This window comes from Sander lucioperca, chromosome 19, assembly GCF_008315115.2.
Source record: "Sander lucioperca isolate FBNREF2018 chromosome 19, SLUC_FBN_1.2, whole genome shotgun sequence".
In the NCBI taxonomy this organism is placed as follows: Eukaryota; Metazoa; Chordata; class Actinopteri; order Perciformes; family Percidae; genus Sander; species Sander lucioperca.
In genome coordinates, this window is record NC_050191.1 from 2,785,091 (window position 1) to 2,812,892 (window position 27,802).

The following is a 27,802-nucleotide window of genomic DNA, read 5'->3' on the forward strand; positions in this document are numbered from 1 at the left end:
TTTTTTTATTTTTTAAAGTGCATAGCAGTCACTAACGTTTCGATGTAAGGTTACATCTTCATCAGAGTCCTCTGGAGAGAATGGGCAATGAATCCCTTAATAAGAATCATCAACAGGTGTGATTGTGCATAAAGGGGGCGTTGGCTACCTGAAGATACACCCATCTCAACCAAGGTGCTACACTCATGGCGCGTTCATGCCACCTCGGAATACCAGGGACCGCCCCCGTGACTACGTTGTTTTTCCGACTGCCAGCTCTCACATGTCAGGATGCGTGTTCTTCTTCTTCTGTTATATTGGCGTTTGGCATAACAACTTGTTGCATGACTGCCACCAACTGTTGGCCGTAGCCGAGAGCATCAGGTGGTGAAAACATGGAGGCCACAATAATTTGCTGCTGTTTTCTTATGCGAGCATCCAAACAGTACATCGTCAGTTGTTTGTGTTGTCTGCAGGACAACGAACAGGAAAGGACACGGATAATGTGTTGTTGTTTTTTCATAAATAGGCTTATTTATGAATAATCTGAAACCTGTTATGTCTGTGTATGTTTCTCAGCAGAGGCGTTTGTCCACAATAAATAAGTTTATTGTCATTGAAAAGTCGCCTCCATCAAACGTCAGTTGTCAACAACGCGTCACCAACTGGGAAACTCGGTTAGCAAAATCTGGCCCGAGTTTCCCACCTCTGATTCCCACAGGAAGGGACGAGAATGATGACGTTTTCACTCGGAAAAACGTTTTTCTGATGTCCGTGAACGCACGGTCATTACATCAGTCATTAAAGGGCAAACTCCCACAAACAGGTCAAAAAGTGATCAAAAACAATGTTGATAGATAACAAGCATAACGTGTTCACAATACAATGGGAATAAAGGTATATTCATCATAAATACTATATTTTGACATACTTTGACATTAGAGAAAGCAAGTTAAACTTAACTCTTCATTTAAACATAGAGGTTCTAAAGTGACGAGTGTATGTGTCACGGGGCGGAAGTAGATTTTATTTAAGCATGTTTTTACTTGGAGTTGCTGTGTTTTTTTATTTTTATATTACATGCTTTTATTTTGAAACGCGTGGTGTGTGTTTTTAAATGTTGTTTTACTTCCACCATCGGGCACATAGCAATCAGACATTAATGGCGTTTTTCCATTACATGGTACCTGCTCGACTCTACTCGACTCGACACACTGTGCGTCCGTTTTCCGTTGCAGATTTTAGTCCCGCCTCAGCGTGGCTGGTCGTCTTTCCGGCTCGACGCACACACCAGCGCACAACTATAAACATCAGGCCACTTGAGTTTGTTCTACAGTTCTGTGGAGGCTCCACCAGAGCTTTCTCCGTAGCCTGTGTAATATGTGGCCTGATGTATATACTTGTGCGCTGGTGTGTGCGTGGAGCCAGCATGTGTGTGTGTCGTTAGGCTACGGTGAAAGCTCTGCTGGAGCCTCCGCAGAACTGTAAACAAGCGGCGCCGCAGTAAACTGCCGTAACCTGCCGTAACCTAACGTACACACACACAGAACGTGGAAGGTGTGTTGATGCCAGAAGACACATTTAGTTTCTAAAGAAGCTGGAGGCAGCAAAAAAAAAACCACAGCTGGCTAAGCGGGTTTGTTCAGGACACCCCCGTCTGTCGCTTTCACGTCACCTTTTTGGCTCGCCTCAGGTCACTGGGAACCTCGACTGAGGTGGTACTACATAAAGTACCTGTTAGCAGGTACCAGCGACTTCTTTTCGTAATGGAAAACCAAAAAAGGCGAGTAGAGTCGAGGCGAGTCGAGCTGGTACCATGTGATGGAAAAGCGCCAAAAGACTTACACCTGGGAGCCAGAGTGGGAACTGACTGTTTGTTTTTTTTAGATAAAAAGGACAGAATAGCAACAAGGAACAGGCAGCTGCGGACACGACAGGCAGAGGAACAGACGGTACATCCAAAAACCTCAAACACCGAACGCTAGCGGCAAGCAGTGGGAGGAGGTCAAACTCCTCCCTCCCGCGTAAGTCCCATTCTAAGACCGGTGTTTGTGAGTAGTAGGAAACTGTGGCGTTTTTTTTAAAAGGACGTTTGACTGGCCCTGAGTTCTCTTCACAGGCTCTGCCCGAGGGGAAGAACCAACAGTAAAGGAGCTGGTTGCCAGTGGAAATCTGTGGACATTTTAATCTCCGACTCCTCTCTGCTGTGCCATTGTTTTAGTTTGATTTTAGTTGTTTGTGTTTTTTTTGTTTTTTTTTAATTCTTTTAAAGAGGAATTTTAATTGTTTTTTTTGTTTGTTTTTTTTATAATAAATTGTTATTCCTCAGAGAAACTGGGTTTTATTCACTGGTTTTAAATACACCTTTTTAACTGCTCTCCCCTGGTACAAAGAACCTGTTTTAATTTTTTATTAGAATATGTATAGTTTTTAAGAGGTCCTAGGCCTCAATATAAAAAATTCCTAGGTGGCGTTGTCGGCCCCTCTCCTCTTTACATTTGTATCTAAAAAGCTTCCCTGCCTAGGAGTTTTTTAATGATATCACCACCCCTGGGTGGGGGTGTGATTTTTTTCGATTCCCCAAAGCCTTAGTGATGCAGGGGCGCCATGATTGGCCTGCTTATAGTGCCTCGCCATGGCATATGTTACGTTTTGGGTACGAATTGCTGTCTTGTGTTCAGCTACCCTTAATTTGAGTTGACGTTTTGTTTGGCCTATATAAGCCAGTCCACTGGGACACTTTAGAAGGTACACTATGTGTGTACTGTTGCAATTGCTCGTGTAGTATTCTATTATTATTTCATGTATATTGTTTCCTATTATTTAATGTTTACTCTGTATGTGTGCTGTGTGTCTGATATTTTGCTACTGCCACACTGTTATTTCCCATTTTTTGGGATCAATAAAAATCTATCTATCTAATAAATGAAGAGATGGGGTATTTCTTGCCAGTGCAGGGATGTGTGAAATGTTTCGCATTGGTCGAGTTGGAGCATTGTGCACAGTTACCACATTTATAGAAACCCAGGGGTGGGCTGGGACATTTAACTTCCTAGGCCTAATGTCAAACTAATATCTGCTTGTGATTAGTGGAGGCAGTGCCTGAAATGGGTCAGCACTTATGATTTTTGTCCACTTGTAACCTTCTAATTGTTATTAACAGTATTATTAAAGGTGCACTATGAGTTCCTGCATGGTCACTTCTGTTGACGATCCAAGTAAATTTCAAACAAAACAGAGCAAGCTCGCCCCTCCCTCCATGTTTCCGTAACTGTCATGACTAACTGTCACTAACCTCAACCCCCCCCCCCCCCCAACCATCTTGTCGGTGATTGGCTGGAACGTGGTTTGTTGTATTTTGGTGCCCAGCCTGTGCCTCTAGTGTTTGTTTGACGTTTATGACCCCTGTGTTGTCTCCCGAGACCGGGCTTTTTCACTGTACTGTTCAGGGGCCAGGCAGCTAATGGATCAACGAGAGATGCCTACGATTTGAGACAAAAATGAAATTGCGCTGAAACCATGCAGGAACTCATAGGCTTATCTGGGTCAACGAAAGTTCCTTTCCAGGATAATTGCTGGATTTTCTGCTTTTTGTGTGTTGCCATTCTCAAATCTGTTCTCTTTGGGAAACAACAACAAACTTCGAGCTAGCGAGCTACACGCTGACAAGTTTAGAAGAAGATGTGGATGGTGCAACAAGGCAGGTCTGCTTGGTTCTTTCAGGGAATGATTGTAAAGATTTATAAAGAATATGTTTAGGGCATTTCCTCTCTAACTGGGATGTTTTGGGACTGATTGGTGGGATTGCTGTGGATGAAGTACACACGGAGATACACTGGTAAGAGCCAATGAGGTGTAACCATGTATCAGCTCATTTAAATAGCTCACGTTTCTGTATTGTGTCAACAGTTAACTTCATTTAATATTGGATGTGGAGTTTTCTTTTGGGGGGTGGAAATGTTCCACCAAAAAGTTCCTTCCTGAGAATATTTAGCAGAGCCACCGTTAATGCGTCTGGAGCTTAGCGCCGCCCTAAACGACTGTGATTGGTTTAAAGAAATGTTTTCTCCTATCCCAGAATGCATCTGTGTTGTAGCCAGATCTTACTCCATAGCGCTGTGGAGATAGAGCTGGACATGCAAGACTATTATGTTTGTTATGTTTTTTTATTTTATTTCCTGTTTTATTTTGATACACGCCCCTCATGCGTCATGTCTTGTTTTACTTCCATAGTGATTGTCTGCCCCACCCTGAGTAGTTCTGCCTGTGTCAACAACTCACGCTGCACACCTTTGTGTATTTAGTGTGTTCCCATGTGTGTCTCAATGTTTGTTCATCGTTCTCTCTGGAGCATGCCTATGTTCCCACATATCTAAGTTTTTTTTCAAAATTAGGCCCTATGTTCCCACAGTCTCCACATTTCTAAGATGTTTTTCCAAAATTAGGCCCTATGTTCCCACATTTCCTTTTTCATAAATTTTTCATAAATTAATAAAATTTGATCCCCCTTTCTCCTAATTTGCTAGCCAATTACACCCAACCTATTATCCAGTAGCAATGGACTACAGATGGAATGTACCTTAGCTAAATCTGGTAACTAAACCTAACCCCTAACCCTAACTAACTCTAACCCTAACCCTGGGAACTTAGGGCTGTGGGAACATAGGGCTTAATTTTAAGAAAAATCTTAGAAATGTGGGATCATAGGGCTATGGAAACATAGGGCCTAGTTTTCAGTGAAACATTTCTTCTTAGAAATGTGGGAACATAGGGCTGTGGGAACATAGGGCTGTGGGAACATAGGGCTGTGGGACCACTGGGCTGTGGGAACATAGGGCTGTGGGAACATAGCGCTGTGGGAACATAGGGCTGTGGGAACATAGGGCTGTGGGACCATTGGGCTGTGGGAACATAGGGCTGTGGGAACATAGGGCTGTGGGAACATAGGGCTGTGGGACCATTGGGCTGTGGGAACATAGGGCTGTGGGACCATTGGGCTGTGGGAACATAGGGCTGTGGGAACATAGGGCTGTGGGACCATAGGGCTGTGGGACCATAGGGCTGTGGGACCATTGGGCTGTGGGAACATATGGCTGTGGGAACATAGGGCTGTGGGACCATTGGGCTGTGGGAACATATGGCTGTGGGAACATAGGGCTGACCCTGTTCTTTCACCCTGTGAAAGTTTTTCCTGTTGTTTTTCCCCTGTGGTTTAGTTTGTCCAAGAAGTGTTCCTGTTGTTTTATTATTTATTTTGCTGCCATCACCTGCCTGCCTCTGAACTCTCTCTGAAATCTTCCTGCTGCCTTTTCATCAGATTATCTGCATTTGGGTTCAAACTTGCAAATTCCTGTAACTTCCGGTGGACCGCCATGGGACCTTAATTCGGAAAAATTTGAACATAGTGAACAGGGAGAGACAAATAATGTTTTGATCCCGTTTGAATTGAGCCATGGATTACAAGTCTCAGTTTCTTGTTAAACTGTAGAAGTATCAGACTGAAAACACGTAATTAGAAAGACTATCACACTTCAAAGTCTCTAAGTGACGTCTCTCTGAAGCTGTCTGTGTCTGTGTGTATCGTACCAGGATGTAACGTCACTAACACGAGCAGAGGATCTCGCTCCTTCTTACGTTTCTCTGCTGATAAAACTTCACTGGATAAAACACATCAGGTAGGATAACGTTACAGGTGTTGTGGAACAGCGCTAAGCTAGCTAGCTAGTGAGCAAGCCAAGCATCAAGCTATGTGAAATATGTTGTGTGAGACGAGAGATGTAGTTCACTGAGCGGTTTCAGACTAAACTAAGTGGTCATACAACAAACCTACGATAAACCGAGACTTTCTTCAGTTGAAAAATTATCTTTTAAATGGACGTACATCATATTTGTAAACGATGGCTCAATTCAAACGGGATCAAAAAATAATTTGTCTCTCCCCGTTCACTACCATGAAGGCCTATATTTTTTCCGAATTAAGGTCCACGTTGAGCCCCGACAAAACGTAGCAACACGTTTTTTTTAAACAGAAAAGGGGGTGCGTTGAACGGGGGACTGGCCATTTCTCCGACGCTCCATTGTTTTGTCCTACAGCCCACTAGTCAAATTATTACTACGAATCCCACTATGGCCACGCCAAGACCAGCCCTATGAAGCAGCATGATTGGTTGGGGTTACTTGGTTGGGGTACGGATTTCCACTGAATGCAGGACGTCTGCGGACCGGCTCTGCTGCATGCCGGCTCCGTCAATACCCACTAGGTCCGGATTTGTTGCGGCACGGCTGCGGCCATGACTGACAGCTGTAGTCACGAGGACCCACAATTTCTCACGAATTCACGTAGAATAGAACCACAAAACCAACACCAGTTAGTTTCCATCCAGAGGAGTAGAGGGGAAACTACTCTGAGCTGTGTTTTCAAGGTGTAGTGCAGGGAAATATGATCCGCCGTGAGCACGGTGGATTTTATTTTGAAAATTAACCGGATGTTTTATTTTGCTTCTGCGCTCGACTTCCTGTCCCCCACTATCTGCCGTGTGCTGAATTGCTGCGGAGCTCTCCGGCGTCCGGAAAAAATAGAAGCTCTGCGTATCTGCTCCGGAGGGCTGTGGATCGCTGTTCCACAGCCGGTGGAAATTGGGGGTTAGGCATTTTACCACGAGTGGTTAAGGTTAGGATAGTCGATTGGTCCGGGGTTAGGACCTGTATAAATCGGATTACGTTACCTTGCGTAAGCATGGACACCTGGCCAATAAATGCTATTGAAGGGCGGGTCTTGGCTTGGCCATAGTGGGATTTGTAATATCGCCGGACTAGTGGGCTGTAGGACCAAATGGAATTTTTTTGGGTTATTGAGAGGATCGTACCACAGCTTCACCTCAGTTAACCCCTCTTGGAGACAGTATCTTTAATGGGTCAAACATGTCCATTTAATGATAATTATACCTCTCAAGTTTGTTCTGTAATTCAAAAACGTGGGTCCAAACTGCTAATATATTATCAATACAAGAAAGATAAAAGTCTGGTGAACACATTGATTTTATGTTTGTGGTGTCAAATATATGCGACACAGAGCAGGTAACAAGCAGGGAACCGTCTACGTCCTTCCAGATATTTTTTTTCATTATTTCTATTGGCAGTTGGTTTGAACAGAGCCAAAAGTTTAAGTCCCGTGGATTTCATAGTTACATGTCTGCGACCGGCACAAAATTTCCTACATTTTGACCAACCATTAAGCATGAAGAGTGAAAACTGTAGAGGAGAGAGCAATTTGTTTGGAAAAGTTTCAGAGGCTCGTACTACAGCTTCACCCTCTGTCATCCCCTCTGGCTCTCAACATCCCGTCCCCATACACACACATTGGAAAATCTGAAACGGTCTGAAAACTGGATGATACATAAACTGTGATTTGGTAGAAACCGTGCTTGATATCAGAATGCCCATTCAGTCCAATAAAGGCTAAATTCTTGTCTTCGGTTTAAACTTTTAATTATTTTTCTACATTAAAGTATGGCGATACAGTATTGCCCCAAAGAGGGGTTGTTTTGAGCGATGTTAAACGATTTCCCAAAGATTTCCCATTAAAGTCTATGGGAAATTCCTTGGCATTTTTTGCCGATTTTGTGAAAACCACGTGGCAAATTTCTTAGAAAAGTCATAGCACACCATTCCCGATCATTACACACGTTTTGAAGTCTTTTGTGTGCATTTTTTGGCAATGCTCCGTGACTAGTAGCGGGACAAAAATGTGGCGGATTAATAATAAGTATGGGGGATAATAGTCATTCTGCCGATTGCTGCTATTGCAGCACATTGGCACACTGAATAATTGTTTTGGCCAATGTAAATCAAGGGGCTAAGAAGCTGGGATTGGAACAGGGAGGTAGTGTAGTGTAGAGCATACAAGATGTTTACCTATGCCCTATTGGGTCCTGCCGGAATTTAATATTGATCTTGGTTTTCTTCAGGAAAAACATAAGCCGGAGGTGACTCCAAAAATAATGGAATATCTTAATTTAATCAGTGAGAGCACTTTGATTGTTTTTACAGATGCATCTAGAGATCAAGTACGTGGGAGAGCTGGGTTTGGGGTGTATGTGGAGCAGTTTGGGTTAAAGATTTGCTGACGCATTTCTAATGGAAGCTCTGTTCTCACAACTGAGTTAATGTAAATATTATGGGCTCTATGGTGGATTGAGGAAGCCAGATTTAGAGAAGTCATCATCCGTTCAGATTCTGCAGCTGCTCTAGAAACTTTTAAGGGTAGGAAAATCTAAAGCTCGTCCAGAAATTCTAAATTACATTTTGGGTGTGTTTTTTAGAATTGTGTTTGCTTGTAACATCACTTTTTGCTGGGTTCCCTGACACGCTGGGGTGAGGGGGAAGGAGCGGGTGCACCTCATTGCAAAGGAGAGTCTAAGAAGAGAAGACAGATATCCATCTATCATTGGGGAGAGTTGAAATGAGAGAAAGAATTAAAGAGGGTGTAACACAAGAATGGCGGAGAGGGTGGGAAAAAAGTCAGGGGTAGACATTTCTTTTTTATACAACTTCTGTACATCTCTGTCTCGTAGGGACTCAGTGAAACTGTGTAGATTGAGGTTGGGGCATTGTGGGTTAAATTATTATTTGTGCATTGTAGGAAAGCACGTTTCTGGCTTGTGTGAATGTGGGAGTCTCGAGACAGTGAAGCATGTTTTCCTGGAATGTAAAAAGTATAGTGTAGAAAAGAAGAATATTGTTGAGGCTTTTTTTGTTTTATCTTTGTTTGCACACAGTGAGGAACATTAACTGACATCCAATACAGTTCTTCAATTCCTGCATGATACAGGACTGTATGTAAAAATCTAGTTTAAATTTACTTTTGATCTGTGGAGGGCAGTAATACGCTTAGCAGCGTCTACACTGCCGGAATCTTATAGAAGAAGAAGAACGACAGAGCAGGAGGAAAACAGGAAGTCCCAGGCAGGGTGAGTGTTAACACTTAGCCTGAAAGTAAGAATTACTCCTCCTGTTGATTTAATCTGCTGATTTTATCCGATTTGTTAGATTGTTTACATTCCAGATTCGGTAAAATGAGTGATTTGGAGGAAGAGGAGGACTCTCTGTCCATGAAGAGTGACTTTTCCAAAGAGGAACCTCCATTCTTCAGTAAAAAACCAGGACCTTCAGACACAAAGTAAGAGTCTGTTTCTGTTGTAAATTCATCCGTGGAAGAATCTGTAATTTAATACTGTTCTTGTATAATTACATGAGGATTTTATTTTATTCAGTCACTCGGGATGTCTGCCAAATCTGCCACACCTTATTTTTCGTGAGACATAATCTGGTTCAAGGTTTATTGCACAATAAGGTTTATTGTACAATAAAATCCTGTTGTAGCCTCCTCCACACACTGCACACACATAACATGTATTCAGATATTTAAATAGAGGAGAATAAAACAAAACAGAAAAAAGTACATGAAAGTGGCACTAAAGGAGGAACTATCTAAAGCAGTGGTCTTCACTATTTTTTCATTAGAGCCACACTGATAGGACAAAGTCAATAGGAGAGCAACTTTTACCGCAATGTATCAAAAGTTACATCCAGCCATAAATAGCATATCTGCTTATCAATCTGCCATCCCTGAACATACAATATGCAAATTTTTGCATAGCAGGAAAGACTGAACAAACTAGAGGGCAGAGCAAGTTTAAATATCTTTTCTAGTCTGTATTTCCATCCTGTAATGCCACTGTTTTGGGTATTTTTTAAAATATAAATTATTTTAATAGAGCAGACTTAGGGCCCTATCTAGCACCCGGCATGGCGCAAAGTACGACGTAAGTTTCTTTGCTAGTTTAAGACCGTCCAACGCCCACGTCGTTTAAATAGCAAATGCACCTGCCAGTGGCGGTTCTAGACAAATTTTACTAGGGGGGCCAAGGAGGGGCCAGTGTTTAACCAGAGGGGCACATTAAAAAATAGCAACAAATGATATTTAAAGAGTATAAACTTTATTTTACTTTAAAATCATATAAACATGTATTTTGTACAAGCGTGAGTGCAGGTGCAAGAGAGGTAGGGCAATGAAAAATACATTTTTATTTCAATAAAAACATCTACATGCATAGCAATATATAGAGTCCATCATGACAGAATACTGGAGCCATGGATGAAGATTATAGCAGTTTGGCCTGAAGCTCCGTCTTCTGTCCCCCATCAAAATGGTTGGGGAATATATTCAAGTTGGGCTGTACTGGTACATCATTCTTGGACTTGCTGATATCTTTAGAAATATGAACAGTAAACTTGAGCACAACTACAATATTTATTTACTTATGCATGTATATCTGCATGTATTTCAAAATGTAGGCCAAGTATTTACTATATGCCATATTGACACAAAAAAGAATTTACAGCAGAAAGCATCATTTTAAGGACACACAGTAGGCCTACAATGAAATTGTAATTGCACTGCTTTGCAAATAGTAAGAACCTTCTTCATCACAAAGCTGATGGTGCAGCACTTGATCCACATGGATCCACTTGCTGTCCCTCTGGCTGTTCCTCTCTCTGTCCCTGTATGTTTTCTTCCTCCTCACCCTCTTCTTCATCCTCCTCACCCTCTGTAATTTCCCTCTCTGTGTCAGAGCCCTCACTTTCATCACATGCCCTCTCTCCAACCTCCTCCGACTCCTTTGGCTCTTCCCTCTGCTCCTCAACACCTTGATTTGATTCTCTCACTGCTGCTTTTCTCACTTTTTGTTTACTGGGGCAAAAAAGGATGCTATGTCCCTTCCTCGTTTCATGATAACTATTAAAAGAAAAAAAACGTAGGGGCATGCATTACATTTCGTTGCCTAACCATCCCTCCCTACTTAACACGGGCAGATAGCCTGTTGATTACTTTACTCAAATGGATTTGTTATCGCAATGCAACAGCCAAGACAGATGAAGTTACATGGTTTACATCACAACATTGTGTAGACCTAGCAAGGATACTGACATTTGGTTATTCGCTTCTGCTTCGATGAGTTTGCTTAGATATGATTACGTTTCTAAACATTTCGAGACCAGACATTTACAAACTTGATTTCATTATCAGTGTGAGGAACAAAAGGAACACGGTTATGTGCAAGAACAACAAGTCACTTAGGAGATGAAATCGTTTTGCTTACCAACAGGAGAAATCGTAGCTCCTCTGCTCTCTTCAAGAGTAGTTGCTGTCTCATTCAGAGAGCAGCGCCACACGTTGCAGGTTGCAGGCTACAGGCTAGTGTTTGGGTGCACCGCTCTAATTTACCCGTGTAGAACGTTGCGTCGCACATTAGTTCTGCTTTTGGCGCTCGTGTGTAAAACCATAATAAATTCATAATTTTTTTATTTGGTCAGCACGGGGGGACCACAGGGGAGGCCAGGGACATGTCTAGGGAGGCACGGGCTCCCTAGGCCTCCGTATAGAACCGCCACTGGCACCTGCGGTCATCTGTGGCCCATGGGTGTGCTGGTCTTACAGGGAGGTGTGTTCAGGTGCATTCTGGGTGTGCTGGTCTTACAGGGAGGTGTGTTCAGGTGCATTCTGGGCGTGCTGGTCTTACAGGGAGGTGTGTTGAGGTGCATTCTGGGCGTGCTGGTCTTACAGGGAGGTGTGTTCAGGTGCATTCTGGGCGTGCTGGTCTTACAGGGAGGTGTGTTCAGGTGCATTCTGGGCATGCTGGTCTTACAGGGAGGTGTGTTCAGGTGCATTCTGGGCGTGCTGGTCTTACAGGGAGGTGTGTTCAGGTGCATTCTGGGCGTGCTGGTCTTACAGGGAGGTGTGTTCAGGTGCATTCTGGGCGTGCTGGTCTTACAGGGAGGTGTGTTCAGGTGCATTCTGGGCATATTGCTATCTTGAAGCAGCGGGAAGTGATCACACCATTGACCAACAAAAACCTGGTCTAAAGTCAATAACGCAGCATTTCATTGTCATTGTCATGACACTAACCCTAACCCTTTTGTTATCTCTCCAGGAGAGAGGGCAAGGCAGGTGTGGATGAGACCTTTTATTTAAATTTTTATTTAAAATGTTATTCTCCCACTGTCCGTCCTGTCCAGTGGTTCTTTTAACCTGCTTTTAATATCCAGCTGTCTTTAAGCAGCTTTTATATAACCCAACTTGGTTTCTTAAGGAGGTTTTTAAGTGTTTTATTCACACCAGTGGTCCCGTTGTGCCCGTGCCCCTCGCAGCACCCATCCCAGACGTTGAGTTTTAACTCAACCCTAACCATAACTTGTCATTACAAAAACCGAATGACACTTAATAAAAGAAGCGTTATGTCATAAACATTTATGACTTGTTTATAATGTTTATGACACGTTCATGACAGTGTCATGTCACTCTTATGTAAATACCTTCAAGTAAAGTGCAACCGAAGTGGTTTTAGAAGGGAGCTATGCAAAAATTAAGCAAACTCGCTGGCTTGGCTCACCAGTTCTGTTGCCATTACTCTCCACAAAAGAACATATCTATTTGCATTGCAGTCGTAGCTTTTAGTTTTGTTTGAGAACATGCATTGAACATGGGCCATGTTACAGCATTAAATCTAATAGTGTGCTCCATGTCCCTTGGAAGTCAGAAGCCGGCGCTGGGAGTGACCTCACACCCGAGTTGAGCGTGTTTCATTTAATAAGTCGGAATTTCAGTGTAGTTTTGTTCTGTCCAGGTTAGCCATTGCTAGCAATACCAGTTGATAACAATACATTAGGCTGTTTTTTGTGCAAACAGAGTAACTGTCCACAGATAGAAGTTGGACAGGACTGTGTGTACGGCTGATTTAATGAGACACAAAAGTGCTAATACACTGTATATTACTATAGCTTTCACTACTGTTGATGCACGGCCCAGCCATGTTGGATTTCAAGGTGGCCTTTGTGCCGGGTACCGTGAGGTTATCTGACTTTTCTGAGTCGGAAATCCAACCTCAGAGGGCGTTCCATTTGAGGTTTCTGACTTGGAATTGGAAATTCAACTTCCAAGTACAAATGGAACGCACCATATCGCTCATATTTGTTGTTTTGGGACTCATTGGAAATCAACCTGCTTTGTTGTTTAGGTATGAGTCTGTGTTGGTACTATATATATATATATATATATATATATATATATATATATATATATATATACCGAAGGAGAAATAAAGATTAAGTATTATCAAATTATGATCATGATACTGCTACCTCTCCTAAGTACTAATGATGTGTGTAAAGGCTCTGACACACCGAGCCGATAATCGGCCGTCTGACAGTCTGGTGAGGTCGGTGACTCGAGTCTGTTCGGTGTGTTCCGTGCCGTCGTCTGTTAGAGGAGCCGTCGGCCTTCATTTTGGCCGACCTGACTTGCTGGGTCAGAGGGCAGGGCAGTCGGTCTCACTCCACCAATCAGATTAGTGGACTGCTAACCCGGAAATAACGAGCGGGATGAGTGACGAACGCCTCTCAAAATCGGTCGGAAATCTTTAAAAACTGACCTTTGTCGATCTGAAATGAAGACAGATTCAGCAACTGTAGGGCCTATTTCTCTCTTAAAATGTTTTCAGAAACACGTTTCAGTGAACTATTTTCGTAAAATATGAGATCGTATTTCGGACAAGCCGCAATTACTATCGGCTGGAGACGCCAGACCCACGTGACGCGTTCGTCATTTCCGGTTTTCATTTTTTGTATTACATCTCGCGCATGTGCAGAACGCTCAAGACGGCATCGCTTCGGTGTGTTCTGAGGCACTTTTTGGACCTCGGGGAGCCGACTGATCAGTCCGACTGGCTTTACTGCCAACAGTCAGCCGTCGGGTTGGTGTGTCAGGGGCTTAAAATGTTTTGTTCCCACAGACGGAGAGCAGAGTCTCCACTATCCAGTGCTCTGTCCATGAAGAGTGACTTTTCCAAAGATGAACCTCCATTCTTCAGTAATGAACCTGGACCCTCAGACACAAAGAGTTATGGGAAACGGCTTCTACTGTAAGCTAACCTAAAGAAGACCAGCAACTTCCAGATAGGAAATTATCTATTTGCCTTGCAATTGTAGCTTTTAGTTTTGTTGCAGAATATGCATTGACCATGGGCCGTATCACAGTTTATACGTTCAACGTTCATATTTGTCGTTTTAGGGAGTCACTAGAAAATTGACCTATTTTGTTGTTTAGGTGTGAGGGCCTGTTGGTACTGTCTATATCCTATGCATATGGAGATACAGATCATGTAAATGTTTCTTCTGCTAAGTACTAATGATATGTGTAAAACATGTTGTTTCCACAGACAGAGAGCAGAGTCTCCAGCGTCCAGCTCTCTGTCCATGAAGAGTGACTTTTCCAAAGACGAACCCCCATTCTTCAGTAATGAACCAGGACCTTCAGACACAAAGTAAGAGACTGTTTTTGTTGTGAACTAGCATTGCCAGACCTATCTTCACAGCGTTGTGGAGTAAGGTCTGGCTGGAGAAAATAACCCTCTGGGTTCACAATCGTCTTGCACGGCACTAATCTCTGCAAAATAGTCTCTGGAAGGAACTTGTTTTGGTGGAACATTTGCACCCCGCAAAATAAAATGCCCTATACAATATTACATTTATTGAACTGTTCACACAATAGCTGGATAAATGGTTAAACCTCATTAGATCTTACCAGTGTATCGCTGTGTGTACTTTGTCCACAGCAATCCCACCAATCAGTCCCAAAACGTCCCAGTTACAGAGTAAACACCGTAAACATATTCTTTGTATATCTTTACCATCATTCCCCAAAAGAACTAAGCAGGCCAGGCTTGTTGCACCGTCCACATTTTCTTAAAAACTTGACATTTGCAGCTTGTAGCTTGTCAGCTCGAAGTTTGTCGTTGTTTCCCAAAAAGAACGTCAATGCACAAATGAACTTCCGTTGATCTAGACTACCACTACTATAATGTGTTATAAAAAACTTGTTCATCTCCACAGAGACAAAAGGAAACAGAGTCATGTTTTCATGGTTGAACAGCTGTCCGGCAACAGAGCTGGAACAAGAGCTGGACTGCAGACAGCCAGTCAGACCAGCACTGTACAAAGTAAGTCATCATGTGTGTGTGAGAGAATGTGTAAATATGATTTAATAGGTGTGGCAACAATCACTTCAGGGTGTCGGGTCAGGACACTATTTCAATGTTCAGGTGAGAGTGCGTGAGAAAGGAGGTGCAGAGTCCAGGGCTGCGGTTTAGATGGTTTATGTAAACAACAAATCACAGCAATACAGACTGTTTAGAATGGATATTAAAAGACCAATAGCAAAGGCAAACCTAAGCTAAATAGAGCATAGAGCGATATCAATGTCTAACAATAATAACTTGAATGCAATGAGCTATCAATTAAAGATTAGCAAACACAAAGGCTTTTGTGTAACCTATATAAATAATATTATAAGGAACGGTCCATCAGAAATTGCCGCAGTCTAAAGTCAAGTCCAGCTGATGTCTGCTCCTCCGTGCACGTGCAGAGTGCACGTGCAGAGCGCGTGATCAGGCACAGTGGATACATAATGGGAATGCATGCACAGGGGCATGGCCTTTTTTACAATGTGTGAAAAAAAGATTATTCTTGGTTTATTTGTTGTTTTGTGCACCGTCCAACCACGGTCATCCGCTTATCCGGGCTTGGGTCGCAGGGGCAGCAGCTCCAGCAGCTCCAGCAGGGGACCCCCAACTTCCCTTTCCTTGAGCATTCCTTGGACGTTCCCAGGCCAGGGTGGAGATATAGTCTATCCACTTAGTCCTGTGTCTTCCCTGAGGCCTCCTCCCAGCTAGACGTGCCTGGAACACCTTCCAGGCACGTCTAGGAGGGCATCCTTACCAGATGCCCAAACCACCTTAGCTGGCTGCCTTCCACACGGTGGCTCTACTCCGAGTTCCTTACGGGTGACTGAGGGCGTTTTTTCACCTGTAGTTGGTTTGCTCTGGTCAGAATCAGTTGATGAGTTTGTAAACTTGGAGCAATTTCCCCTTGGTTTAGTTTTGTTTCACACAGAAATATCTAAGCAAACCAAAATGCGTCATTACAAACCACGCAAGAATGTTCACTCAGTTTATTTGTCTGGGATGGGATCATGAAAGTAAATACAGGAAAAAGGTCCTGTGTTCTGGTTGTCTCCATGGTCAAACCTGCTCATTTCTTTGAAATCATTTTTCAGACATTGTTTCTAAATCTGCTCTGCTCACGGATACTTTGCTCTGCTCTGCCGGCATTTGTCTCCAACTTTAGCGGCAGCTGGTTTGACCGAGACCACCTCTTCAAGGAGTTGCCAGTGTTCTTGTTTGGTCTGCTTAAGGGCACATCTGAGTGCAATTGCTGCATTCACACTTGCTGCATTTACACCTACCCAAACGAACTGCACTTGGAAAACTAGTCTTTATCCTTTGCGTTCCACTTCCGGGGTAAGGACTAATTCCCTACCTGGCACTCCATCGTTTTCTGGCTGAAAATCATGTCCTTAGATTTAGAGGTGCTAATCCTCATCCCAGCCACTTAACAATCAGCTGCGAACCGATGCAGTGAGTACTGAAGGTCACAGGCCAATTATGCCATCAGGACCACATCATCTGCATCTATGTTGTGCATGAAGGACCTGCAGCGGGTGGTGAAGGCAGCAGAGCGTGTCATCGGGACAACACTACCCTCCCTCAGAGACATATTCACTGGCCGACTCCAAAAGAAAGCCAGCTGTATCATGAAGGACTCACCCTGGACATCACCTGTTCTCCCCCCTACCCTCTGGAAAAAGATATCAGATCCAGAACCAACAGACTGAAAAACCTATTTTTCCCCCCAGGCAGTCAAAAGCACAAATCCTCCTCTCCATTTACTCCCTCTATAAAGACTTGTGTGCAATAATATTAGGTGTATATAGTGCCACCTCATTTATTTGTTTATTTATCGATTGTTATATTTTACTATTTACATTTTATATATGTTTGTTTGTGATTTAACTGTCATATCGAGAGCTGCTAAACTGTGTTTAATTGTTGAAAACAATGACAATAAAGATCTATTCTATTCTATGATAGACATTAAAGATTTGTACAAACATTTAAAACCCTATGTTTTTTGTGACTTGCCTTCAGTCGGCCCTAAAAAATAATCATCAGATTCTCAAAACATTTTTCTTTTGGTCTCACATTTTTCCTTCTCGTCCAATAGATCGTGTTCAGCAGGAGGTGTCAGTTGAACAAAAAATCAGTCTGAAAAGCAGATTTGAACGTGTGGCTGAAGGAACTAATGAAATAGGAAGTAAAACCCACCTCAAGAAGGTCTACGTTACGATGTACATCTCAGAAGGACAGAGTGAAGAGGTTAACACCCAACACGAGGTTTGGCAGCTTGAAGCAAATTCCAAGATGAAGATCCTCCATCAGACTTCAATCAAGTGCCACGACATCTTTAAAGCATTACCTGGCCAACAGAAAAGCATCAGAGTCGTTCTGACGTGTGGCGTCGCTGGCATTGGAAAAACCTTCTTAGTGCAGAAGTTCTGTCTGGACTGGGCCGAGGGTTTGGAAAACCAAGATATCAGTCTGGTGATCCCACTTTCGTTCAAGGAGCTAAACTTGGTCAAGGATCAGCAGTACAGTCTTCTGGAGCTGCTCCGTGTTTTCCATTCAGCATTACAGGAGGTCACAGCAGAGCAGCTCGCTGGCTCTAAAGTTCTCTTCATCTTTGACGGCCTGGATGAAAGCAGACTTTCACTGGATTTTCAGAACAGGGAGGAGGTTGTGTCTGATTTCACACAGAAGTCATCAGTCAACGTGCTGTTGACAAACCTCATCAAGGGGAAGCTGCTTCCCTCGGCTCTCGTCTGGATAACTTCCCGACCTGCTGCAGCCAATCAGATCCCTCCTGCGTGTGTTGACAGGGTAACAGACGTACAAGGCTTCACTGACGCCCAGAAGGAGGAGTACTTCAGGAAGAGAGTCAGTGATGAAGAGCTGTCCAGCAGAATCATCTCCCACGTCAAGACATCCAGGAGCCTCCACATCATGTGTCTGATCCCAGTCTTCTGCTGGATCACTGCTACAGTTCTGGACCACATGTTGACTACAGACCAGAAAGGAGAGCTGCCCAAGACCCTGACTGACATGTACTCACACTTCCTGCTGGTTCAGACAAAGAGGAAGAAGCAGAAGTATGCTGAGGGACATGAGACGAGTCCACAGGAGCTGACGGAAGCTGACAGGGGAGTTCTTCTGAAGCTGGGGAGGCTGGCGTTCGAACAGCTGGAGAAAGGAAACCTAATGTTCTACCAAGAAGACCTGGAGAGCTGTGGTCTGGACGTCACAGAAGCCTCGCTGTACTCAGGAGTTTGTACAGAGATCTTCAAAACAGAGAGTGTGATCTTCGGGGGGAAAAAAGTCTACAGCTTCGTTCATCTGAGCATTCAGGAGTTTCTGGCGGCAGTCTACATTTTCCACTGTTACACCAACAGAAAGGCACATGTACTGGGCCGAGACGATGATCGAGACGATGATCGAGACGATGATCAAGACGATGATGAAGACGATGATTGGGACGATGATCAAGACGATGATCAAGACGATGATCAAGACGATGATCAATACGATGATCGAGACGATGATCAAGACGATGATCAAGACGATGATCGAGACGATGATCAAGACGATGATCGAGACGATGATCAAGACGATGATGAAGACGATGATTGGGACGATGATCAATACGATGATCAAGACGATGATCGAGACGATGATCAAGACGATGATCGAGACGATGATCAAGACGATGATCAAGACGATGATCGAGACGATGATCGGGACGATGATCGAGACGATGATCGAGACGATGATCAAGACGATGATCAAGACGATGATTACAACCAAGATCTTCGTTATTATTATACATACTCTGTCTCAACTCTGGATGACTTCCTGAAGAGAGCCACAGAAAAATCCCTGAAAAGTAAAAATGGCCACCTGGACCTGTTTGTTCGCTTCCTTCATGGCCTCTCTCTGGAGTCCAACCAAAGACTCTTAGGAGGCCTGCTGGGTCAGACAAACAACAGTCCACACATCATCCAAACAGCCATCAACAACCTGAAGAAGATGAACATGGACAATGTAATCTCTCCTGACAGAAGCATGAACATCTTCCACTGTCTGTTGGAGATGAACGACCAAACAATACATCAGGAGATCCAAGAGTTCCTGAAGTCAGGGAGCAAATCACAGAAGGAACTCTCTGGGATCCACTGCTCAGCTCTGGCCTACATGCTGCAGATGTCAGGGGAGGTTCTGGATGAGTTGGACCTAAGGAAGTACAACACATCAGAGGAGGGACAGCTGAGACTGATCCCAGCTGTGAGGAACTGCAGAAAGGCTGTGTGAGTGAATGCATTGTTATTGACAAAATTAATCAATGTAGAATTATAGTGTGATCACACCAAACGCATAGCAAACGTTAGACCTGACACAGTTACATTCAAAGTCAATGCATTGACGCAAATTTGCACTGGGCAACACAAATTGTATGTATATTCGAGTAATATAAAAATTGTTCAGCTTGCGCAACAAACTCATGTGATGCTATGCCATGAAAGCCTATTGCTGCTTAGAGTCTCCTGATGTCTTCTACTCTATCTGGCTATCACCAGACCAAGCTCAATCTTTTAAGATTGAACATTAGTCTGGGGAGTCTGCTCTGTATTTTCTACTGCACAAGAGGCGTAATCAACGCGCATAGTTCAAATGCCTCTGTACGCAATTGGATAGTCCTTCAACCAATCAGACCAACGATCCAGGTGACGTAGCAGCGACAACGGGCTGTTGCCATGGAGTGCTGCATTTCGGTGGCCGGCTTGTTGAATGTAAACAAAAAGCTGCTTGGTTGCTTCTCTATCGTCATCATGTTAAACCTGCCAATAGCGCGCCAGCTGGATAAGCCAGTTTGTGATTGGTTCCCGCAAATTTGTAACGGAAGCAGGATAGATAAACGTACAGGTTTCCAGCCTGAGTTGCAGGGAGAAATCAAATCGCCGGCAGATCAGGCTGGGTTTACCAAGTCTAGATGTCTTCATGTTGTTGAATCAAAAATGGAGAAACAAATTATTATAGCCGACTGTGGCACCCACCAGGAAGTCCACAGTGCGCCCAGTGGTGGAATTACAACTCCCGTGACTTTCGATTAAATAAAAGACGTCAGATTTCAGAGTTTACTTTTCACCTTATGGATATCCTCCTTTGTGTCCTTAATTAAAATTTGCTAAAGGAACTTCAATTAAAGAGACACCTTGCTGATATTCTATTAACTTAGTATCATAATATTGTTGGTAGTATGTGTTAATGAACTGTGGTAACATATTTTACATGTATCTGTATTCACAGACTTCATAACTGTGAGCTGTCAGACACTCACTTTGAAGTTGTGGCCTCTGCTCTTAAGTTCGATCCCTCCCATCTTAAAGAACTGGACCTGAGCAACAACCGTCTGCAGGATTCAGGAATGAAGCTGCTGTCTGCTGGACTGGAAAGTCCAAACTGTAGACTGGAAACTCTGGGGTCAGTTCTCTGTCTGTCTTGTTTTGTCTAGCATTTTGTGTGTGTGTGTGTGTGTGTGTGTGTGTGTGTGTGTGTGTCATAGTATAAAATATGGATGTGGTTCCTGTCACAGGCTTCTGAAGAGCTGTTGTAAGCTTTATTTGGGCGTCTCCGCCATCTTGGCATTGTCTAACTCCTGGCTAACCTAAAAAAATGGGCAAAGAGGCGGAGTGTGGACGGAGCAGAGACTGGCTGGATGAAGCCTAGAGCACAAAGAGGCAAAGTCTTACTTCGGAAAAAATGTGTAGTTTGGGCATTTTTACATGGGGTCCATGGGCATTGACTCACTTTCAGAGCCAGCCTGAAGTGGCCATTCGCGGAACTGCTGTTTTTAGCACTTCCGTGTTGGTTTCATTTTTCTGCCCCAGAGGTTTTCCACTTGTGTGTGTGTGTATATATATATATATATATATATATTAGTATATACTTTCTGTGATTTTGGCCTTGGGCCGCTCCGTAGTTTGTGAAATCAGAAAGCTATGCAGCAGTAACATTGTGGATGGCTAGCAGAAACACAGTTCCTTATGCAAAAATGGATAAAGAAAATGTTATTTGAATGGCAAGTTTAGTTTCAAAGCCCTTCCAGATGGCTCTCTACACAAGACTAATGTTATGTGCATGTACTGCCGATGTTAATAGGTCTAAATGGTGATTCTACTCAAAAACTCATTGATTAGGACCCAGTAATGTTAACTTATGCATGATGGATCTTTTGGTAAATGTATTGTTGAATACAACATGTATTTTTTTACAGATTGGGTGAATGCAGGTTGTCAGAGATCAGCTGTACTTCTGTGGTCTCAGCTCTGAAGTCCAACCCTTCCCATCTGAGAGCGCTGGACCTGAGCTACAGTCACAATCTGCAGGATTCAGGAGTTAAGCTGCTGTGTGATTTCCTAGAGAGTCCAAACTGTGGACTGGAAACCTTGAGGTCAGGTTATATATTGTATAAAACGAATCATAATATCCTAATTTAATTTAAAAAATAGTGAACTTATTGGTTTTATTTGATAAATATTACTTTTTTTTATGTGAATTCAAGTAACATATATTAAGTCTCTCAAACTGATAGACACTACAAAAAGTAACAAAACTAAAGTTGAACTTTTACAAGAATTATGTAGAACTATTTTGTTTTGTCTCGTTACAATTTTATGTTATTGATGCTTTTTTATCCCCTTAATTCCCATTTTACATATTTTTTTGTTATTATTATTTCTTTTATTTATTTAGTCATTAAGTCATATTATTGTTTCTCTGGATTATTATTTTGAGAATGTGTCTGAAATGTTGAATATTTTCCTAAATAAAATTGTGGAAAACAGTTTTAAGTGATTTTTTTGTAATCTAAAAGAGAGGCCCTGGTGAAAACATTTTGCCAACTACTGACTTAAACATTTGTTGTGCACATGTTCTTTTTTGCCAAGTAATGAATTTGTCTGACAAGTTGCCTTGCAAAGACCTCCACTATACCATGCTGCAAGAAACCCTTGTGAAGTTGAGCTACATATTTAAAACCTGAACAAATGTGATTGGATTAGAAATAGATTTTTATCAAAATAATTTCTTCTCTATTCAGATTGAGTTGGTGCAGTTTGTCAGAGATGAACTGTGCTTCTCTGGCCTCAGCTCTGAAGTCCAACCCCTCCCATCTGAGAGAGCTAGACCTGAGAGGAAACAACCTGCAGGATTCAGACGTGAAGCTGCTGTGTGATCTGAAGGAGAATCCACTCTGTAGTTTGGAGACTTTGCTGTAAGTAGAGTTGGATTCCGTCCACGCTGGTTTCAGCAGTATTGAACTAAACAGTATCAAAACAAAGATCCAGTATTTCCTATTAAAGGTCCCATGGCATGAAAATATCACTTGATGAAGTTTTTTAACATTAATGTGAGTTCCCCCAGCCTGCCTATGGTCCCCCAGTGGCTAGAAATGGCGATAGGAGTAAACCGAGCCCTGGGTATCCTGCTCTGCCTTTGAGAAAATGAAAGCTCAGATGGGCCAATCAGGAATTTCCTCCTTATGAGGTCATAAGGAGAAAGGTTACCTCCCCTTTCTCTGCTTTGCCCGCCCAGAGAATTTGGCCCACCCATGAGAGAGAGAGAGACATCATGGCTTTCAAACAAGCAAAGCATGGCAATTGGTCAAGGCCACACCCCCACCCTCCACCTTGCCCCCCCCTCTCCTCCTCAATAGCATTTAAAGCTACAGACACAGAAATGGTACATCCTAAGGAAAGCTCATTGTGGGACTGGCTCTAGTGGCTGTAATTCTGCACCAAGACTGAATTTAGGGAAAGAGACTTCAGATACAGTATTAGAGGACCACTAAGGTCTATATAAAGAGACTTCAGATACAGTATTAGGGGACCACTAAGGTCTATATAAAAGCATCCAAAAAGCAGCATGTCATAGGACCTTTAACCTTCAACTAGATTGATTGATTGATTGATTGAAATGTATTTTGAACATGCAAAATAAAACAGAAAGGGGTTTATCTCTTCTGTTTTCTTCTTCTATAACAATAACGTTATGTACATTGTGCCACCTCATCGTGTTTATCTTGATTGTTATATTTTACTATTTAAATTTAATATTTCTGTTCATCTGTGATTTAACTGTCATATTGAGAGCTGCTGTGTTTTGTTGTTGAAAACAATGACAAAAAATCTCTATTCTATTCTTTAGATTGCAGTGACTGGACTGCTTTGCTGCTGCTCAGCGTCTCCACCTTCTCCTCTACCCGGGTTTTATTTATTGTGTCTTTTATCCATACAGATAATCTGAACTGGGAGAGACTCTGCAGATTTTTTGTTCTATGACAACATAACTGTAGATCAGGGGTCTCCAACAAGTAGCTCTCGAGCTACCGGGAGCTCGTGGATAGGTTGACAAACTGAGACACAAATTACCCCAATATTAAAAGTGAGGTAGCTAACTTTGTGGGCCATAGACGTGTAAGCTGGTAATTTTTTCTTGGACCGTGATGGGAATATTTTCAGTGATGTAGCTATAACTATGTGGGCTAAAAGAAGTGTAAAATAGACATGTACCTTGACATGAAGTGAAGGTTTTTCATAAGCTTTGGGTTTTGCAATTTCAGCAAACAGCAGCTTCATTCAGCTTATGTGTGTTACGTAAATAAATGTAAGCGGTGTGATGCAAGTAGCTCTGGGCCACTTTCGTTATTTTAAAGTAACCTTTAGATGAAGAAAGGTTGGAGACCTCTGCTGTAGATTAACACATTTAAATGTATATTTTATATGTTACTGTCTTGCTTTCTGCTGCAGTTCCACCCTGTGGAACAATGGAGTATTGCAGTTAATTTTCACATATTTTTACATAGCATTGGAAGTTAATTTGCGACAAACAGAAAGAAGTTTATGAAACCTGAAAAAAGTCTGTAATCAAGGTTTCACTGTCTGGAATTTGGTGGAAGGTCAGAAAATGAGAAGTGAACTGGTGATGCTTTTGTTTTTATAACCTCTGATGATGATGTGCTGATGTAGCCTATGGCAGCTTGTGTGTTAAAGCAGCCATATTCTGCTCATTTTCATGTTCATAATTGTATTTTAAGGTTGTACCAGAATAGGTTTACATGGTTTAATTTTCTAAAAACACCATATTTTTGTTGTACTGCACCGCTCTCTCTCACTGCTGCAGATCCTCTTTTCAGCTGGTCTCTGTTTTAGCTACAGAGTGAGACCTCTTTTCTTTTTCTTCTTCTGTACTATCTTTGATTGCACTACACATGCCCAGTAGCTCAGATGTAGATCATGTCAGCTAGCTAGCTCCATAGACAGTAAAAGAAAGGCTGTTTCTACAACTTGGGTCAGTTACAAGGCAGGATTAGCTGGGAGACTTCTAAATGAGGGCGCACATGGAAGTAGTTCTTTTGTAGATTATGGTGAACTTGTGTGTTGTAGCAGTGCTTTGCTACTGAGAACGAGGTAGCATGCTAGCATTAGCATGCTAGCGTTAGCCATAGCGTTAGCATGCTAACGCTACGAGCTAATGGTTGCGGTTAGCCTGCTCGTTTCGGCTTGTGACGTCACAAGCTGTGCCGATGTTGACCAGCTCACCCAGAGACTGAAGGCAGGACACATTCAGAAACCGTATCTCACTCTAAACAGCATGGATGGATTTTTATCAAAGTTTGTATGTGTGTGGAAGCACCAGAGACACAAAAGAACACCCCAAATCCCAGAAAAAGTGATTTTTTTCATAATATGGGCACTTTAACATATTTTTTATATTTTTATATATATTATGTTCTATCAAAACGACCACAATAGTCAAAAAAAATATCACATCATAAAAGATGACAAACTGAGTAACCCTTGTGTTGTCTTCCCGTCTGCTAGCAACGTTTGTTTTTTTTCTGGCTAAAAATTTTAAATTCACACATTTTTTATAACGTTTTAGGCCGTTTTTTTCTACACTTTTGAAGCTTTTCCCAAAGTTTTGGTGACTTTTTACAATGTTTTTGTCATTTTTTTCTGTGCTTTTTTTTTGGACATTTTTGTCACTTTTTTCAACGTTCTTTTTCAAATACTATAAATTGAATAAAACACCCAAATTCAATGACAGTAGTGAACTGATCATTTATTTCACTTGTGAAGAGCGTTGTATAGAACCATCCACGTTATTATTTTTTTTGACAATTTGGTTGAGAAACCCAAATTTCTGATATAGAAACTTTTTGAAAATGGGTCAAAATTGACCCGAGAACAACAGTGGAAAGTCAGAAAATGAGAAGTGAACTGGTGATGCTTTTGCTTTTATAACCTCTGATGATGATGTGCTGATGTAGCCTACGGCAGCTTGTGTGTTAACATATTTTTTATATTTTTATATGTTATATCAATATGTAAAAACAGACAACAGCATTTTAAGACTACAAAATTATTATTTTTTTCATTTTTGATTATAATGTGTGGATTGTTAGTTGATAGTTTGGTCTCTAAAATGTCAGAAAAAATATCACATCATTAAAAAATGACAAACTGATTAACCCTTGTGTTGTCTTCCCATCTGCTAGCAACTTTTTGTTTTTTTCTGGGTCCAAATTTTAAATTCACACATTTTTTATAACATTTTAGGCTGGTTTTTTCTTACACTTTTGTCGCTTTTCCCGACGTTTTGGTCACTTTTTCTGTGCTTTTTTTGTACATTTTTTTTTCAAATGCTAAAAATGTAATAAAACACCCAAATTCAATGAAAGTAGTGAACTGATCATTTATTTAACTTGTGACCGGCACCGTCAGACACCGCCTACCAAGAGCCTGGGTCTGTCCCAGGTTTCTTCCTAAAAGGAAGTTCTTCCTCACCACTGTACACTAAATGCTTGCTCTTGGGGGAATTACTAGAATTGTTGGGTCTTTGTAAATTATAGAGTGTTGTCTAGAGCTGAAGATCTTTGCCCAAACCCGACGGGACCCGACGGGTTCGGTCTTAATTTCTATCATGTTACACGGGCTCGGGCTTTCGCTCCGAGTTGCGCAGTAACGCGGTCAGGTGATGCGTTCCGATTAGCGTGTAAATGGATGCTGAGGAGGTGAAACGGAGGCTGGCTTCTGGAGGACTTATTTTATTTCTTTGTTCCAACTTCCACGTGGCCGATAGCCTCTGTTAGTCATGAAAAAATGATGTTAAAACATGTATAAATTACTCATCTTGACGGAAGACAAAAGAGCTGTGTGTGTCTCTCCCTTTTCCGCCGAGTGGTGCGTGTGCCCGCCCGCGGCATGAAGAGCGTGTCCGCGCTGTTTTCCGACATGCGCTCTAATCACTGCTGATAGACGGCCTTTTGTTCAGTCGGGCTGTAAACGGGTTTGGGCTTTTAAAAATCTGTCAATCAATATGTACTGGTCGGGCTCGGGCCGAATTCTGTCGGGCTCGGGCCTTGTCGGGCCGAACTTTTAAGGCCCAATTACAGCTCTAGTGTGGTCTAAACCTACTCTATCTGTAAAGTGTCTTGAGATAACTCTTGTTATGATTTGATACTATAAATAAAATTGAATTGAATTGAAGAAGAGCGTTGTCCACGTTATTATTTTCACTGGGGGGGGGGAAATGAGAAGTGAACTGGTGATAATTTAATAATGTATACTGTTTATTGATCCCCAGTGGGGAAATTACAATTTACACTCTGTTTGTTAGAAATCACTACACACAGGCCTGAAATACACACACATGCTGAGGACCTATTCATGCACAAATGGAGAGATGTCAGAGTGAGTGGGCTGCCAGTGCTGGACCAGTACCCTGAGCGGTTGGGGGGGTACGGTGCCTTGCTCAAGAGCACCTGGCAGTGAACTGGCATCTCTCCAGCTACCAATCCACACTCCGTACTTCAGTCCGTACTGGGACTTGAACCAGCGACCCTCCGGTTCCCAACCCAACTCCCTACGGACTGAGCTACTGCCACCCCAATGATGCTTTTGTTTTTATAACCTGTGATGATGATGTGCTGATGTAGCCTACAGCAGCTTGTGTGTTAACATATTTTTTATATTTTTATATATTTTATGTTCTATCAAAATGACCACAATGGTAAAATCTGTGACACAAAATGGCAGCTTGTAAAAACAGACAACAGCATTTTAAGACTACAGAATTATTATTTTTTTCATTCTTGATTATAATGTGTGGATCGTTAGTTGATAGTTTAGTCTCTAAAATGTCAGAAAAAATATCACATCATAAAAAAGGACAAACTGATTAATCAACAGGTGGCGATTAATTTCATTGACAACTAATCAATTAATCTTCAAAGCTATAAAATATTAGATTACTAGCAATTCAAATCCTCTCTAAATGTGTTTAACTAAACAACTGTTGAACAAGTTGAATATGAGAGCTAATCTCAGTTTTATCTCCAGAGTCTGGCTATATATACATTTTTGTTTACCAAAGTGTCAGAAATATCTCAGTGATGTAGTCTACGTGATACGCAGGTATACGCAGTATCAGCCCGGTCTCACGGCAGTTTGTGTAAATGTGACGTTATTTTAATGTATTGATACGTGTTCACGGGGACGTTTTTCTCGTTTTTTACGTGGTGGCCAGCACGAAAATGTGAAGTAATGTATTTCAATGGGAAGCATATTTCATGGCCACAGCACAAAAATGGTAGGAAGTAGTATAAAGAGCCAAACATCCGCATAGGGAGGTTGGTTGGGGGGCTGGATGGGTCAAACAGCACAGGACTTTCCCTCGGGCGAGCGGGGATCGCGTCC

At 42.3% G+C, this 27,802-nt stretch overlaps 1 protein-coding gene across 9 annotated transcripts; it reads left to right on the plus strand.

The window, feature by feature from the left end:
- The first annotated feature begins 8,879 nt into the window (after positions 1–8,879).
- LOC116061306 (protein NLRC3-like) lies at positions 8,880–23,729 on the plus strand. 9 transcript variants are annotated; one of them, XM_031315427.2, is made up of 10 exons: positions 8,880–8,948; positions 9,028–9,157; positions 13,830–13,958; positions 14,256–14,360; positions 14,929–15,035; positions 17,158–19,351; positions 20,352–20,525; positions 21,319–21,495; positions 22,144–22,317; positions 23,250–23,729. In XM_031315427.2, exons 2-10 carry the CDS (start codon positions 9,054–9,056, stop codon positions 23,257–23,259), a joined length of 3,174 nt encoding a protein of 1,057 aa, XP_031171287.1. In that variant the 5' UTR covers positions 8,880–8,948; positions 9,028–9,053; the 3' UTR covers positions 23,260–23,729. The 9 variants fall into 9 exon arrangements, with proteins under 9 accessions (XP_031171287.1, XP_031171313.1, XP_031171327.1 ...); XM_035995094.1 differs by lacking the exon at positions 8,880–8,948 and having other exon boundaries at positions 9,155–9,176; positions 13,830–13,936; positions 14,929–15,037; positions 17,162–19,351; positions 23,250–23,722; XM_031315445.2 differs by lacking the exon at positions 21,319–21,495 and having other exon boundaries at positions 8,922–9,157; positions 23,250–23,725.
- Positions 23,730–27,802: the final 4,073 nt, after the last annotated feature.

What these genes read in the sequence shown, in the direction of transcription:
- LOC116061306 (XM_031315427.2), top strand. Translation starts at nt 9,054, where the DNA reads ATGAGTGATTTGGAGGAAGAGGAGGACTCTCTGTCCATGAAGAGTGAC. An exon ending in TATGGGAAACGGCTTCTACT is followed by an intron (nt 13,959 to 14,255) that starts GTAAGCTAACCT and finishes TTGTTTCCACAG; the next exon opens with ACAGAGAGCAGAGTCTCCAG. An exon ending in TGTGGACTGGAAACCTTGAG is followed by an intron (nt 21,496 to 22,143) that starts GTCAGGTTATAT and finishes TTCTCTATTCAG; the next exon opens with ATTGAGTTGGTGCAGTTTGT.